This window comes from Urocitellus parryii, chromosome 10 (genome assembly GCF_045843805.1).
Source record: "Urocitellus parryii isolate mUroPar1 chromosome 10, mUroPar1.hap1, whole genome shotgun sequence".
Lineage (NCBI taxonomy): Eukaryota > Metazoa > Chordata > Mammalia > Rodentia > Sciuridae > Urocitellus > Urocitellus parryii.
In genome coordinates, this window is record NC_135540.1 from 75,491,114 (window position 1) to 75,506,624 (window position 15,511).

The 15,511-nt window shown below is 34.5% G+C and overlaps 1 protein-coding gene across 6 annotated transcripts in view; it reads left to right on the forward strand.

The window, feature by feature from the left end:
* The window catches only part of Arhgap24 (Rho GTPase activating protein 24), a 721,844-nt gene that overhangs the window by 639,477 nt on the left and 66,856 nt on the right, over positions 1–15,511 (forward strand). For all 6 annotated transcript variants that reach the window (XM_077803271.1, XM_077803270.1, XM_077803276.1 and 3 more), the window contains one exon: positions 8,622–8,744. In XM_077803271.1, the coding sequence (XP_077659397.1) occupies positions 8,622–8,744 (123 nt within the window). The remainder of the gene's footprint in view (positions 1–8,621; positions 8,745–15,511) is intronic.

Below are 15,511 nucleotides of genomic sequence, written 5' to 3' on the forward strand. Positions count from 1 at the left end.
AGAGGATGACATAAATTTTAGATACTTCAGTTCTGTCAAGGAAATGTTCAACCTTCTCAGAAGTTCCAATCAGAGGAATTTACTTAGATACTGAGAAGAAAGTTATTAGATTCTAAACCTCTGACAAAAAGTGAAACTATATTGTTGGACTTAACTTGAAATCCTGTTGACTTCCCAGTACAACCTGGGAAATTGATATCCAAAACATAATAAATTACATAGTTCTTATCAATAATGTGCTAGGCACAAACACCATGCCTTTTGAAAGAATGAGTTCAAAATATGTGAAAATAACCCTTAAATCTATTTGAAATTTTAGAAGTTTCATTAATCATTTAAAACAAATTTACAAAAATAATAAAATAAAAGTAAATATCATAATTGTACTATTGTAAAATGATCAATGTAAAAATCCATATTGAAAAATAAATCGATAGGTGCTTTCTTATTAAAAGACTCCTTTATAAACATATTCAGAATAACATTTCTCCAAAAATAAGCTGCCTTCCTATCATTTTAAAGGAATTAAGTTTTTAAATATTTAATTTATTAAAAATACAGGACTAAAAGTGTTAAATAATGTAATAACAAAACAGATCCAACTATATCCCAAGCACTACTTGAGGTATTTTATAGTATGATTCATTCCATTAATCCACAATAACACTCTGAGGAGGGAGCTATCACACCCTCAGTTGAGGATAATGGATCTCACAGCTGATAAAAGACTCTTCTGAATCCAGGAGTCTGACCTTCTTGTCACAACTCTTAATCATTTTGCAATACTTCTTTTTCAGCAAATATTTTGTATTTGTCGTTTGATCAAGACAGTATTGTCGCTCCAATTTTAATGTTTTTAAAATATTTTTATAGTGGAATTTGAGGAAAAGCACGATAGAAGCAACCTGGGCAGAATACATTTTGAAATTGAATTCTTAGAAACCTTCCATGATTAACATATACCAATCAATCTATAATAGGCAAGTAAATATTCATTTATAGCTACTTTGAATTTAAATGTAAGGTAGCTATGTACTACAGGATGGTTCCTTATTATGAAAATTCTATGACCTAATACAGGGCATAGGTAATATGTCAAGTGATATGATAAATCACTCATGAAATTAAAAGGTACTACTAACTTTATTATAATACAATATACCATTTATTAATGTGTTTTTTATGTGGTACAGACTGCTAACATAATACTGCCACTGGGTCCTTAGTTAATTCTCATGTTTTTGGTTTAGAGGTTTAAATATTTTTAAAAATCTTACTTTAGAGTTATACAACTTTACTTTTTACAAAGCTGTTAGCTAATCCTCATTTCTAACTTAGGTATTCTAAAATATTCTTATTGTTGAGTTATCAAAATTTTTTACTGACAGTGTGTTGAAATTTTGCCCTTCTGCTATTTTTTAAACCACCATTTGCATTAGAAATACTTGGAAAAGCTTAATTAGAAAAACATACCAAAACTTTGTCAGGTGACAAAATCTCTGTAATAAACACAATTTAATTGTGAAAAAAATATTGAATGTGAGTTCAGTTGGTTCTCTGGTCTTATTTTGTGAACTGTGTATTGTTTATTATTTTGCTGTTGTTATTTATTAAGAAGTGATAGTATCCATAGAAGCCCATAGTTGGCTGTTTGTAATTCATGTTAACTCTTGTTGTTTTCCAAATATCAGTCTCCATAAAAGGGCATAAGTTGTTTCCATCTCGGTAATTTTCCACTGATAATGCTTCAGAAATACTTTACTTCTTACAGTTCATCATTAGCGTTCTACCAAAAAATAAAGACCCAAACTAAGTATCCAGGAAAGTAATGCTTAAAAATTTAAGTGCTTGAGTGAGAATTAATAACTCTATTTAGAATATTAAAATATTTTTCTGTAATCTACAATAAAATGGATAGTACAACAGCCTAGCTCTGACCTAATTTGCAATTAGGAATGAGGAAACATTTCACCCTTGAAATTATTAACAACATTAGAGGTGTTCAATAAAATGCCCTCAGGTCTGTACTGTGATCATGTTTTGGAAACTAACTCAAATGTCTGTGACTGCATTTTTCTTTAAGCAACTTTAAAAAAATTTTAAATATTAATGATGGATTCACGGCATGTTTTTAGAAGTTTATTTACTGAAGAAGACACACATATAAGTATGTCTCTTCTGACACATTGTTTTACTTTTTACTTCACAATTTGAATGACAACTTCTTTTCCTTCAAAGAAAGAATAGCAAAACTCAAATACTTTAAGACTGTGTTAGTCAGGTTTCCATTTCTGTGACAAAATACCTGAGACAGACAAGTTATAAGGTTGAAAGATGTATATTGGTTCATAGTTTCAGAGGTTTCAGTCCATGGTAGTTGGGCCTGTGACAGCACAGTACATCATAGTGGGTAGCACATGACAGAGGAAACTACTCACCATGTGGCAGCCAAGACATAAAAGAGAGAGAGAGAAGAAGAGCCTGAAGTCCCACTTTCCCCTTCAGAGGCACACCCTCAGTGACCTAACTTCCTCCCTCCTAAAAGTTCCACTACCTTCCAATAGCACCACAGGCTGGTGACCATGCCTTTAGCACTTGAGCTTTAGGAGGACATTTAAGATCCAAACCATAACAGTGACTATTTTGGGAACTTTCTACCCAATAAGTTCAGTACATATTTCCTTAGGTATAAGTTATAGAAGGGTCTGCATATAATAGTTGTGGTTCCTTTTCTCATGCAGAAAGTCCTAGTTATGGTCTGTACTTTGAACAATCATGGTCTCCTGTCCCAAAATTCCCATTTGAAAATGCACTCAGGAATCAATATCTGGAAAGAGAAAGAAGAGGTTCTATAGATAAATGAGAATTCACACTAAATGCTGTTTTTTAAAAAAAAATGCTTATTTTAAAATTTTGCGCTTTTAAGGATTGAACCCATGGCCTTGTGCATGCTAGACAAGTACTCTACCATTGTTTTATATCTGCTGCAATCCCCCTTTTATGTGTTTATTTATGTGTTTTACTTTGTGATAGGATATTAATAAATTGCCTAGGCTGCTTTCAAATAGCAATCCTCCTGCCTTCACCTGCCAAGTAGCTAGACCTGGCTTATAAGGAACAATCTTAAACTATAATGGTTAATGATAATTGAATTCCAGCTCACCTTGGCTTTTCGTTTTTCAGAGTCTTCATGACCTTAGAGATTCTATCATCTGTTCCTTTAAAATAATTCTTTTTTTCTCTGATGATAGATAATGATGGTAGAACCATAATTACACACAGTGGGTCCACCTTTTGGTGAATGGAAAGCCCATAAACACAATCAAGGGATAAAAGAGTGAAGAAAGGTTTTTTTCTTATTTGCAGCAAATAAGGTGAACTTTGGACGGACATAATTTTCCAAATCTCTTGAGCAAAGAAAGTATTATAGTTTGGATTTATAATTTGAATGGACTATTGGGAGGTAGTGAAAAATATGAGGTGGACCTAGTAGAATGTAGTGGTTCCACAGGGTGTGCCCTTGAGAACTGTCTCTTGTCCTTCTGTCTTTCCTTCCTTTCCTCCCCTCCTTCCTTTTTCTGTATCTGTCTATGTATCTCTCTCTCTCTCTCTCTCTCTCTCTCTCTCTCTCTTTCCTGTTTGCCATGAACTGAGCTTCTTCCCTCTCCCCCCAAGGTCCTCTGCCATGATGTTCTTCCTCACCTAAGACCCAAGGCAATGGAGACTGCCCTCAAGACTAAAACCTCTGAAACAATGAGCCAAAATGAACTTTTCCTTCTCCAAGTTGTTTGTGTCAGGTTATTTGGTCACAGTATTGAAAAACTGACTAACAGAAAGCAAGGGGCTTTTACTGGGGATAATCATACATGTACACACAGGAAGCACTCATCATCTCATGGGGAGAAGGTACCTTCCTGACTATGCTCAGTTGGAAGCCACATTTCTTCATACATCACATATTTAGAAAAAAGGGCACAATGGGAACACCTCTGAGTAGAGAATTTAGTATTATAACAAGTTTAGTGCAGGTTACTTAAAAAAGAGAGTTTGGGATGACTCCAGTAATTTTGGCTGGTTCATTCTAAGTGTCCCTGAAAAGCCTTCTATGAAACAAATGAACAAGCAAAAAACAACATGGAAGGCACATTAACTGTTATTTAAAGCATAGGTCATCCTCCCAAATATAACCTACCTAGTGGTTAGTGGGACATCTAGAATAACACATGGATAAAATAATGCAAGGTTGAACATCTGGAAGGTTCACAAATGTAGAAAGGGGGAACAAAAAGAGAATTCTCAATCCTAGCATGAACAGGTAACCATTATGAAAATTATTATGTATTTCAAGTAAGTATCCTATTTTCTTTTTACCTATATGAAAATTGAGATGTCATATAAAATTTTTATATTTACTTTTGTGTAATAAAAACTCATATTAATAAGCTTCAAAATTCTATGTCAGTGGCTGTATCATAAGGAATATTATCAATATTCCAATAAGCTGTTATCATATATATCTTGGAATACTACTTCCAAGTGGTAGAAATTCTTTGCAAATTTGTTCAAAATCTTTTTAAATTATTATTTTGTAATTACTAAAGGATTTTTTCATATATTTATTGGATATTTGAGCTTTTCTTTTGAATAATGCATTCTTTTACTGTTTTCTGTACCTTTTAATTTTAGAATAAAAGCCTCTTTTCTATTAAATTCAATAGTTTTTTAAATGTTAAGTATCCATTTTATTTCTGAGAATCTATTGTATTTCTAGAAACAAAAAATGCATGTCAAACACAAACATACAGAAAATTTCAGTGAAATGTACAAATGCTTTTTATTAAATATAAACAAGTAAAATGGAATGATTGGACTTAGTTTACTTAAAATCACAAATTCTTGAAGTGTTAACAATAGCACTAAAGCATTTCTACCAATATTAGTTACCATCTAAAAGGTAATGTAATGTATCCTTTAAAATGTATGTAAGACATCATCATGTAAAATGATTTAAATTATGGTAATTTATATACTGCATAGATTAAAACTGCATAGATATGTATGGTAAAGCAAAACTGAAGAATGGAGAATGTGTGCTGGCTTATATAACATGCTATAAAATGTGTGCTGGCTTATATAACATGCTATAATCCATACCCACCTATTTTATCTGTGGATACTATATGGATTGAAGATGACTAAAACCCAATTATGGAGCTCAATGCTTTTTTTTTAAAATTTCAACTCTTGAAATATTTTTAATTCTAAGATAGCTAAATAGAACATTGAGTCCCATAGAGAGCCAACTTGACCTACATGGTTCAAAGTTCTGAGTTTACTCATTTATCAAATCATATATTTGATAAGTTGTTTTTGGAGCCCTTTTTAATTACAAGGCACAGTATTAGGCTTTGGAACATAGATATTATGCAACAGATGTCATCTTCAGTTAGAAATCACCTATTTTTAGTACAGACCATCTGGCTTATATCTGTCCAGTAGTTCCACTTTATTCCTGGTGGGCATGTTATGTTAGGTACAGTAAGAGATTAACAGCAAAAAAAGAAAATTTATAACCATATATTGTGTTAACAGTTGTTTAAAATGTATAAATTGTTCTCTTCTGGAATTTTCCTTTTAATATTTTAAGACCTCATTTAAAAACCTCAGAAAAACCTCAGAAAGTGAAAGTATGGGTATGGGGGGACTACTGTATAAATCTATATAATAGTTTTGATTACATTGTTAGTTATGAATCTGTATTTCCACCATGACTTGTAGAAAAATCTCTTTTTCTTGTAATACACTGAGGAATCAAGATTTATATCGATGGGTGAAATTCACAGATGGAATTTTATATCTGTGATTGGCAGTCTAAATGAGATTCAGGGTCAGACACACAACACCGTTGGCAGAGATAAAGAATCAAATGAAAAGTTGGGGAATAATGGCCAGTTGTGCTTATCATTCCCTTCTCCTCTGCTTTCAGGCAGAAATGCCAGCTCTAGAGGCTGTCACTCATTCTCATTACTAGAGCTGTTTCTGCCTGGGCTGGGAGTGACACAGCAGGATATTGCTGTCTGAATTGCTAAGCATCCTCCAGGCAAAGACAATAATTAAAATATTCTGATTTCAAAATGGTAGTTGTTCTTGCTCAGAACTGTGGTGTAAGTGAATAAGAATACAGAATAGATTCTTAGTTCTTACTGTGCCATGCCAAATGAAGCATCTTTTTATGTCGCCATTTAGTTATTTCTGCCACTTACATGTCAGACAGCCATGCATATGCATATTAATATGTAGTCTATTTACATACATGGAAGTATATAATTCTAATGTGTATGTTATGTGTATATGTATCAAAGAATGATTTTTTTAAAAAATTTCTTGTTGTTATTGACTGATTATTTCCAAACATTTATTAAATATAATAGCTCTGAGGTAATTTTTAATGTAATGTGTCTCTTTTGCATTGGAAAAATGGGAGAAAAACAAAAAAAAAGATGCAATTAATATTTATAGAATTTCTATTTTAGACTTACATGGTGTTAGTATTTCTGCATACTTTATTCTGTTCAATTCTCACAAAAACTGGCTATGTAGGGATTATTACTTCTAAAGTACTTTTAAGACATTTGAGTTTTCAGAAGTTATGTAATTCCCCAGAGGTCAAACATCTAGTACAAGATAGAACTGCAGATGCTGGGTTTGCTGATTCCTGTCTATGGTTTTTCAGATTCAAGTTGCTTAAAATAATGATTGAGATATAAGAAGATCATTGTTTCCCTAATAGTGAGATTTTCTCTCTGATGTGAGAAGGCTAGTCTTGTGTATTTAAGAGATTTGTCAACATTAAGAAACTGATTTACTGTGGTTCCTTTTGGAATCTTTCCCTGTTCCCATCTATTTGTATTAAAATGTAAAATGTCAACTCTAGTGCACAACTAGTTGGCTGCAAGTTACTGAATTTCCTTGACTTTATACCTCTTTTACAATTTATATTAGTGCTAAAATAGCAGTACTTCTCAACCGAGGGAAACAAGTGGACATATCCCTACAGAATTCAGGTCACATACTCTTGCTATATACATTTTGCTTTCAGAGTTATTCGGGAATTAGGTTAAGTGTGAAAGGATAGGGAACAGGGGTGTCTACTGTCAATTTGTGCCTGCAAGCCCCTCCCTCAATGGTATTCAAATCCACTTACAAACAAACACTATCTTAACCAAACAAAATACTTGAATATGAATTAATCCAACCCAAGGCTGCAAGTTTAAAACTCTTAGTTTTAAACTTGAAAATTAAATGTCAATAGCTATTTGAGCATCTGAGAAATCAAAATGATATTAACATTATCAGATTTTAGCTAGTTACTATTCCATTTCTTTAATCATTCTATTTGTGGAACAACACTATTTTCAGAGAGTGAAGCAGTGCCATCACTGTATTTGTTTTCAGCAACAATCCTTTCATATAAAACAAGGTTATAAGGACAATCATGCCTCAAGACCACTTTCAAGATCAGATGTGATTGTCCCTGTTTTATAAAGGAGAAGTCTAGGTTACCATTCAATACACAATAAGAGATTTCTAAGAAATTAAATTCCAAGCTTTGGTAGTCTAGCACTTCAAAGTTGATATTAGATATTTTGGGGGTTTTAAATACATGGATTATTTGGAGGAAAATAAGAGAAACCAAGGACATGTACAGGGAGGCACAACCGGGGGGTTCCAAAATCTCACTCTCAAGTATGAGTGCCATCAGAGTGTTGAATTGGCCTTCGTTGCTGGCCAGCCATATGTCTTCTTTCTCTTCATTATTTCTTTGCCCTGCTGAATGTGTGACCTGGAGGAATGAGATTTCTCATATAGAAGGGAGGCATGCGGAGCCTGGCACGGGTGGTTCATGCCTGTAATCCCAAGTGATTGGGAGGCTGAGGCAGGAAGATTGCTAATTCAAAGCCAGCTTTAGCAAAGCGAGGCACTAAGCAACTCAGTGAGACCCTGTCTCTAAATAAAATACAAAATAGGGTTGAGAATGTGGCTCAGTGGTTGAGTGCCCCTTAGCTCAAACCTGGTACTCCCCCCCCACCCCACTTCACCCCTGCAAAAAGAAAGGAGGCGTGGGGGGAGGAGCTCTGAGTCCAGTGTTGTTGAGTCTCTCATACTCAACCATGACGTCCTAATGGCCTGGCCATGTGTTCAGTGAATTCTGCAGTGTGCAGCCCCTGCTGCAAACGAAAATCCAAGCTCTGGGGACCACTATTCCATCTTCTCCCTCTTTCATTATGTCTCTACAGTTCCTCCCTATTCAGCAGCTGTGTGAATAGATTGGATTATGAGTTAATTCAGGCCTATGGGTTGTTGCTAGGACAAAAAAACCCAGGCTTTGTTTAGGAAATGACATTTGTTCTCTAGCTTTCTCCTGGAAACCTTAGAGCCTTTCCTTTTTAAGCAGTTTTCTTCCCTCGTTTGGAAACTATGGTAAATATTTTCAAGTCACTGGGTAGGACCTAGTGCTGACTGCATTAGGCACAGTCTGTGTTTCAGGGACTCCCTAGGAGGCTAATGATGAGGAATCTTTGGAGGAATCTTTAACTGAATGTGCTCATGTGTTTTTACAGGGGGTGATCGGGATCGGATGACAGCAAATCATGAGAGCTACCTCCTCATGGCAAGCACCCAGAATGATATGGAAGACTGGGTGAAGTCCATCCGCCGAGTCATATGGGGACCTTTTGGAGGAGGTGAGCATATTTTAAAGTCATAGAAAATCAGAAAGTTAGATCCGACTCATTCTTTCCTTTCCTCTGGCTAATGTTACAATCAGCTCCTAAATTCAAATGGGTGAATGTTAAAATCAGTAGTGAATTATTTAACCTGATTGTCAGACACATATACATTAACTCTTACAGTTTTAATTCAGGTCACATATCACTAATAACCAACTTCTTCCCTGAATGCATTGAATTTTAAAAATGATGAAGAAGTTTTTTCTTTTCTTGGTTTCGAATTTTTCCATTTTACTAATGGTAAACAGTAATGGGAAACATATGATAAATGTACATTAGTTAAGAACATCTAGCTATCAAGCAAAATTTGACTTATATCTTTGGAAAAAAATCCCAATTCCCAGATGCTCAATAGCATCAAAACAGAATGCCAAATCTTTTGATGAAAATCTGATGAGTGCTGGAGTTTCAAAAAAAAATTCTTTGAATTAGATATGTGTAGATTTATAGTAAGTTTTTTTTAAAAAAAATCTTAATACACTGTTGAGAATGCATCATATAAAGAATAAGCTAAAAGTTACTATGAATAGAACAAAATAGAGGAAGAAAAGATAAAAGATATGATTTTGATCTAGTGAGAAATATAAACTAGAATGATATAAACCAAAATTATTGAAATAAAAATTTCAATAAATGGAACCAAAAAATGATACAAAAATATCTACAATGACATGTATTTTCAAGAATGTAAAGCCTAATTCTTTTGTTAATATTGTTAAAAATAGTTTTAAATGAAACTAATTTTAAAATTGCTTTCACATTTAAGAAAGCAATTATAATTCCCATATTTATTTTATAGTCTCTTGTGTACTGTTAGCACCTGAATTCACAAAGTTAATTTTCTCCCTACACATATAGCTGATGCTTCTTAAGCTGAGTAAGCATTTTATTTTAGAATAATTTTTAAACCTCAGTTGAAGAAGTTGAAATGTTGGTTGAGTTAAAATAGCAAGTATTGGGATATGGTTGTAGCTCAGTGGTAGAGTGCATTCTTAGTATATGATAGGTCATGGATTTGATTCCAGCTCCACCAAGAAAGCAAACAAAACAGGGAGACTAAAACAGAAAGATTCATTGAAGACATTAATTGAAGACTAGATTAATGATATGATTCCTAAATTTGTCTACTTTTTAGTAGTGTCTTCTGTTAGGAAAGTGGAAGTTTCCTAAGCAGAGTGATCATTCATTCCAGCTTGCCTGGTAACAGTCTGGTTTACAGCTACCAGACCAGGCTAATTATGCACAGTGTTAGCTTTCACTGGCTCAGTGTCCTAACTTGTATGACGATTTATGTAGCCACCCCATTCATAACCTAAAATGGCAAGTGACCATGTCAAACACTGGAAAAGACTCACAGGCTGAGCCCCCAGCCCAATGTTGTAGCAGAGGATTCCTCATGGCATAAGTAAGAGACATGAACACAACTGGTATAAATTTGCTAGCACCTCCAGGGTTAGAAATTTCTGGGGGCCGTGAGGATGTATCTTTTTAAAGTTCCTATCATTTTTAAAGAACCTCTTGTCCCCTCTGTCATCAGATTTCTGGGGCTCTTAAGTTCAGGAGGAACCTTAATATCTGTTGAAGGAACATTTTTATTGAGGAATTATTCCCATCAAGTATATTATTTTCAAGAGAAATGAATGAGATCCTGTTAGCTTCTCCAAAATCAGTGGCCATAGGTGGTACCATCAGCCCAGAATTCTCAGAAATAATCCCAGTAAGACTGAGGTGAGAGCTATCTATGAATCTTTAATTCTTTGTACCTGGAAGTGATATTCTAGTAGTCAATGAATTTATATATTTTATCCTATGGAATAATGTACTTCAGTGGTTTTACAAATAGATTTGGGTTTATTTTTAAGAGATGTATTTTCGTACAGAGCACTCATAATAGAAACAATACTCCAAAGAATAAATCTTCCCTGGCTATCTTTATTTAACTGAAGAGTGTTAGGAGATTGCAAGGCAAGCTTTTAAGGTACTCATTTAATTTGCAAGAAATCTTTTGTGATTCCTCTGAGTATAGGATTTTTAAAAAATTAATACATGATTCAATACCAATAGAATTTCAACTCTGATATATTGCAAACTAACACCCATTGTCTTAGTTTTAAATGTTCATATTAATATTAATTAGTTCTGTGCTCAATTGATTAAAATTTAAAGATATAAGTTTGAGTTTTAAACAAAAAATGTATGTGACTAAAAATTTTATCTTATATGAGATTCTACTTAATGTTTCATGAAACATGTTAGAATATTTTGAAACCAGTGTTTTTATTTCTTTTCTTCTGTCCCACATTTTGTGGGTCACACTATGAGTAACAGAACCAGGAAGAAAACCCATGTCTTCCTCTGCTTTAAAGCACACTAGTGTGATCTATTTTGTGTGTCCCACAATTGCAGGTCCCTGGCTTAGGGGTAGTATATTCTTCAGTATATGAAAAATGAAAGTTTTTAAAAGTAGGGTCATTAATAAGTAAGAGACATGAACACATATTTGAGTCTTTCAAATATGCATGAATTGACAACATCAAGAAAATAGAAAAAAAAATAAAAGGGATAAAGCATCCACATGTTCGTGCATGGAAGAATGGATAAACAAAATGTGTTACAGACATGTTCCGCAAAGTAGATACTGGAGTCAATGATGGGCCACATATACGATGGCGGTCCTATAAGAGGATATCAACTTAGTGACATCACAGCCATCTTAGTTTAAGTCCACTCTATGATGGTTGCCTGACAAAATTGCCTAGCAACACATTTCTCAGTACGTATGTCCACTGTGAAGCAATGCATGACTGCACATTTAGAGAATGGATTTTTACTCATCACAAAAGAAGTGAATCACAAGTACACGCTACAACAAGAATGAGTCTTGAAAACATTATGCTAAGTTAAAGAAGTCAGTCACAAATGACCATTGATTATATGATTTCTTTCATGTGAAAGTATAGAATGGAAAATAGAGTTATGGTTGCTTAGGGATCAGATGGAAAGCTAGGTTGGAGGGGAGTGATAGTCAAAATATATTCGGTTACTTGTTGAAAAGGTGAAAATGTTCTAGAATTGACTGTGGTGATGGTTGCACATATTCTGTGAAAATACTAAAAACTCTATTGAATCGCATATTTTAAATGATTTTGTGGTATGTGAACCGTATCTCAACAAAACTGTTAAAAAGTATCTGAATTGCCTTACTTGCCTTTCAAAAGAGAACATATTTTGCTCCCTGTCTTAATTAGAGACTCAGACTTTTTTGTCCTAAATAAAGATTTCTTGGCTTCCACTCTCCTTCCTGCCTCTCAAACTATGGTGGTCATTGTTCTGCTGGCATCCATAAAGACATATGGAAGAAAAGGTGACACATCACCCTTGAGTACATTGTAAATGTTTCTGTTATAGCACTGGCATTTCACTGTGGCAGTTTCATAATTTGTGTCTTTGAAAAATTAAAGTTTTTTATGAGGTGCTTAGGCTTCTCTTTGTCTAGTTTGCATATGCATGCAAAATATTCTCTGACATAACAGTAATGAACATCTGATTAAAATATAGGAAACACATGTTGAAGGGCACCAAGGTTGTTTTCATAGGTTGGCTATTGTGGACTGAGCTGCTATAAACATTGATATGGCTGTGTCACTGTAATATGCTGATTTTAAGTCCTTTGGGTATAAACCAAGGAGTGGAATAGCTGGGTTAAATCGTGGTTCCATTCCAAGCTGTCTGAGGAATCTCCGTTTCTAGAGTGGTTGTACCAATTTGCAGTCCCACCAGCAATGTATGAGTGTATCTTTTCCCTCACATCATTGTCAACATTTATTGTTATTTGTATTCTTGATAATTGCCATCCTGACCGAAGTGAGATGAAATCTCAGTGTAATTTCCTGAGGACCTTGCCTAGCACTTCACTCTTGTAGAAATGTAAAACTGTGTAGTAAAAATCACAAAATACAGGATTTTATGATAGGCCTTATCTTTTTAAAATTTTTTTATATTACATCAGAATGCATTACAATTCATATTACACATATGGAGCACATTTCTTCATATTCTCTGGTTCTATACAAAGTATATTCACACCATTCGTGTCTTCATACATGTACTTAGGAAAATGATGTCCATCTCATTCCACCATCTTTTTTACACCCCTTACCCTCTCCATTCCCCTCCCTCCCCTTTGCCCTATCTAGAGTTCCTCTAATCTTCACATGCTCCCCCTCCCAATCTCAGTATGAATCAGCCTCCTTATATCAGAGAAAACATTCCGCATTTGTTTTTGGGGGGATTGGCTAACTCACTTAGCATTATATTCTCCAACTCCATTCATTTACCTGCAAATGCCATGATTTTATTCTCTTTTAATGCTGAGTAATGTTCCATTACTTATATATATGTATATGTAATGGAACATTACTCATTACTTTGCTGTGTGTGTGTGTGTGTATATATATATATACACACACATCAAAGTTTCCCTATCCATTCATCTACTGATGGACATCTAGGTCGGTTCCACAGTTTAGCTATTGTGAATTGTGCTTCAATAAACATTGATGTGGCTGTTGTCCCTGTAGTACGAGGTTTTTAAGTTCTTTGGGTATAGACCGAGGAGTTGGATAACTGGATCAAATGATGGTTCCATTCCAAGTTTTCCAAAGAATCTCCATACTGCTTTCCATATTGCCTGCACCATTTTGCAGTCCCACTAGCAATGTATGAGTGTGTCTTTTCCCCCACATCCTTGCCAACACTTAATGTTGTTTGTATTCTTAATAGCTGCCTTTCTGACTAGATTGAGATGAAATCCTACTTTTGATTTGCATTTCTCTAATAGCTAGAGATGTAGAACATTTCTTCATGTATTTGGTGATTGATTATATATCATCTTCTGAGAGTATCTGTTCGTTCCTTGGCCCATTTATTAATTGGGTTATTTGTTATTTTGGTGCTTAGCTTTTTGAGTTCTTTATATACCCTAGAGATTAGTGCTGTATCTGATGTGCAAGTGGAAAATATTTGCTTCCAAGCTGTAGGCTCTCTATTCACCTCACTGATTATTTCTTTTGCTGAGAAGAAGATTTTTAGTTTGAATCCATCCCATTTATTAATTCTTGATTTTAATTCTTGCACTACAGGAGTCTCATTAAGGAAGTAGGGGCCTAATCTGATATGATGGAGATTGGAGCCTACTTTTTCTTCTATTAGATGCAGGGTCATTGTTTTAACCTAGGTCTTTGATCCACTTTGAATTGAATTTTGGACATGGTAAGAGAAATTGTGCTTAATTTCATTTTGTTGCATGAGTATTTCCAGTTTTCCCACCACCCTTTGTTGAAGAGGCTATGTTTTCTCCAATATATGTTTTTGGCGCCTTTGTCTGATATAACTGTAATTATGTGGGTTAGTCTCTGTGTCCTCTATTCTATGCCATTGGTCTACCAACCTATTTTGGTGCCAAAACCATGCTGTTTTTGTTACTATTGCTCTGTAATGTAATTTAAGGTCTGGTATAGTGATGCCACCTGCTTTACTCTTCTTGCTAAGGATTGCTTTAGCTATTCTGGGTCTCTTATTTTTCCATATGAATTTCATGACTGCTTTTTCTATTTCTATGAGGAATGTCATTGGAATTTTGATTGGAATTGCCTTACATCTGTAGAGTGCTTTTGGTAGTATGGTCATTTTGATAATATTAATTCTGATAGGTCTTTTTTTTTCTTCAAGTATAACAAATTTATAATAAGCATTCAGATGTGGGAGGAGAATTAATGGAAATGTGGAAAGTAGACATTTCCTCTTAATTCCTTAGCCTAATAACTGAATCTAGATACCTCAACTTTGTGCTATCTGCTGAAAACCACTATAAACAGTTGTTTCCCTGTTAACAATGCTAAGAAGCCTGTGGGGTCTGCTCAAAAGTAAATCTAAATATTAGGATGTCGAAACATTTATTTAGCTTTGGAAACATTGATTAGTATTTTTTGTTGTTGTTTTTGCTGTTATTATTGTTGTTGTTTGCCATTTGTTCATTTGTAAACTGGGTTTCTTTCCAATTGTTTTTGTGGCAGTGTTCTTGGATGTGCTTAGCCCAAGATCAGAGGAGTGTGAAAATCCACTAATTGCTCATTAAAGCTTAATGTTTAGACATACTTTAGCTACTCACAAAATTAGTTTTTTCTTCTGTATATTTCTGTCTCAGTATGTAAAGAATTGAGTTAAAGTTCTGGCTATAAAGTAAAATTATTCTTTTAATATTCTCTTAATAACTTCCATGATGCATAATCAGTGTATGTGGAGGCAGGGCTTAGTTTAGTGGCAGTGTGGACTTGCTCAGACACAGGCCAGCTGTGTGATCTTAGAAATCTGGTTTTACTTCTCTTGCCTTTAGTTTCCAATCAAATTTTAGTTTAGTAATTCCAATCAAAATTTAGTTTGGTGACATAAGAATACTGGAAAAAATCGTATTACCATTCCAGTTCCAAAATCTTGTGGTGACAAGTGTTCTCTTCACACCAGTGCACAGGTGCCTGGGTTTTCCTTTGGGTTCAGATACTCTCAGGTGAACACTGCATCTGCTTCAGTGGTACCAAGTTACACTTATTGGACCTGCTAAATGACAGTCTCACCCACCTGGGTTGCGAGTAAGAGCAGTGATGTGATTAATGAGAGTTACTTGTTAGCACCCCTCAGTTTTGAGAAGCTCTGATTGAATGCCC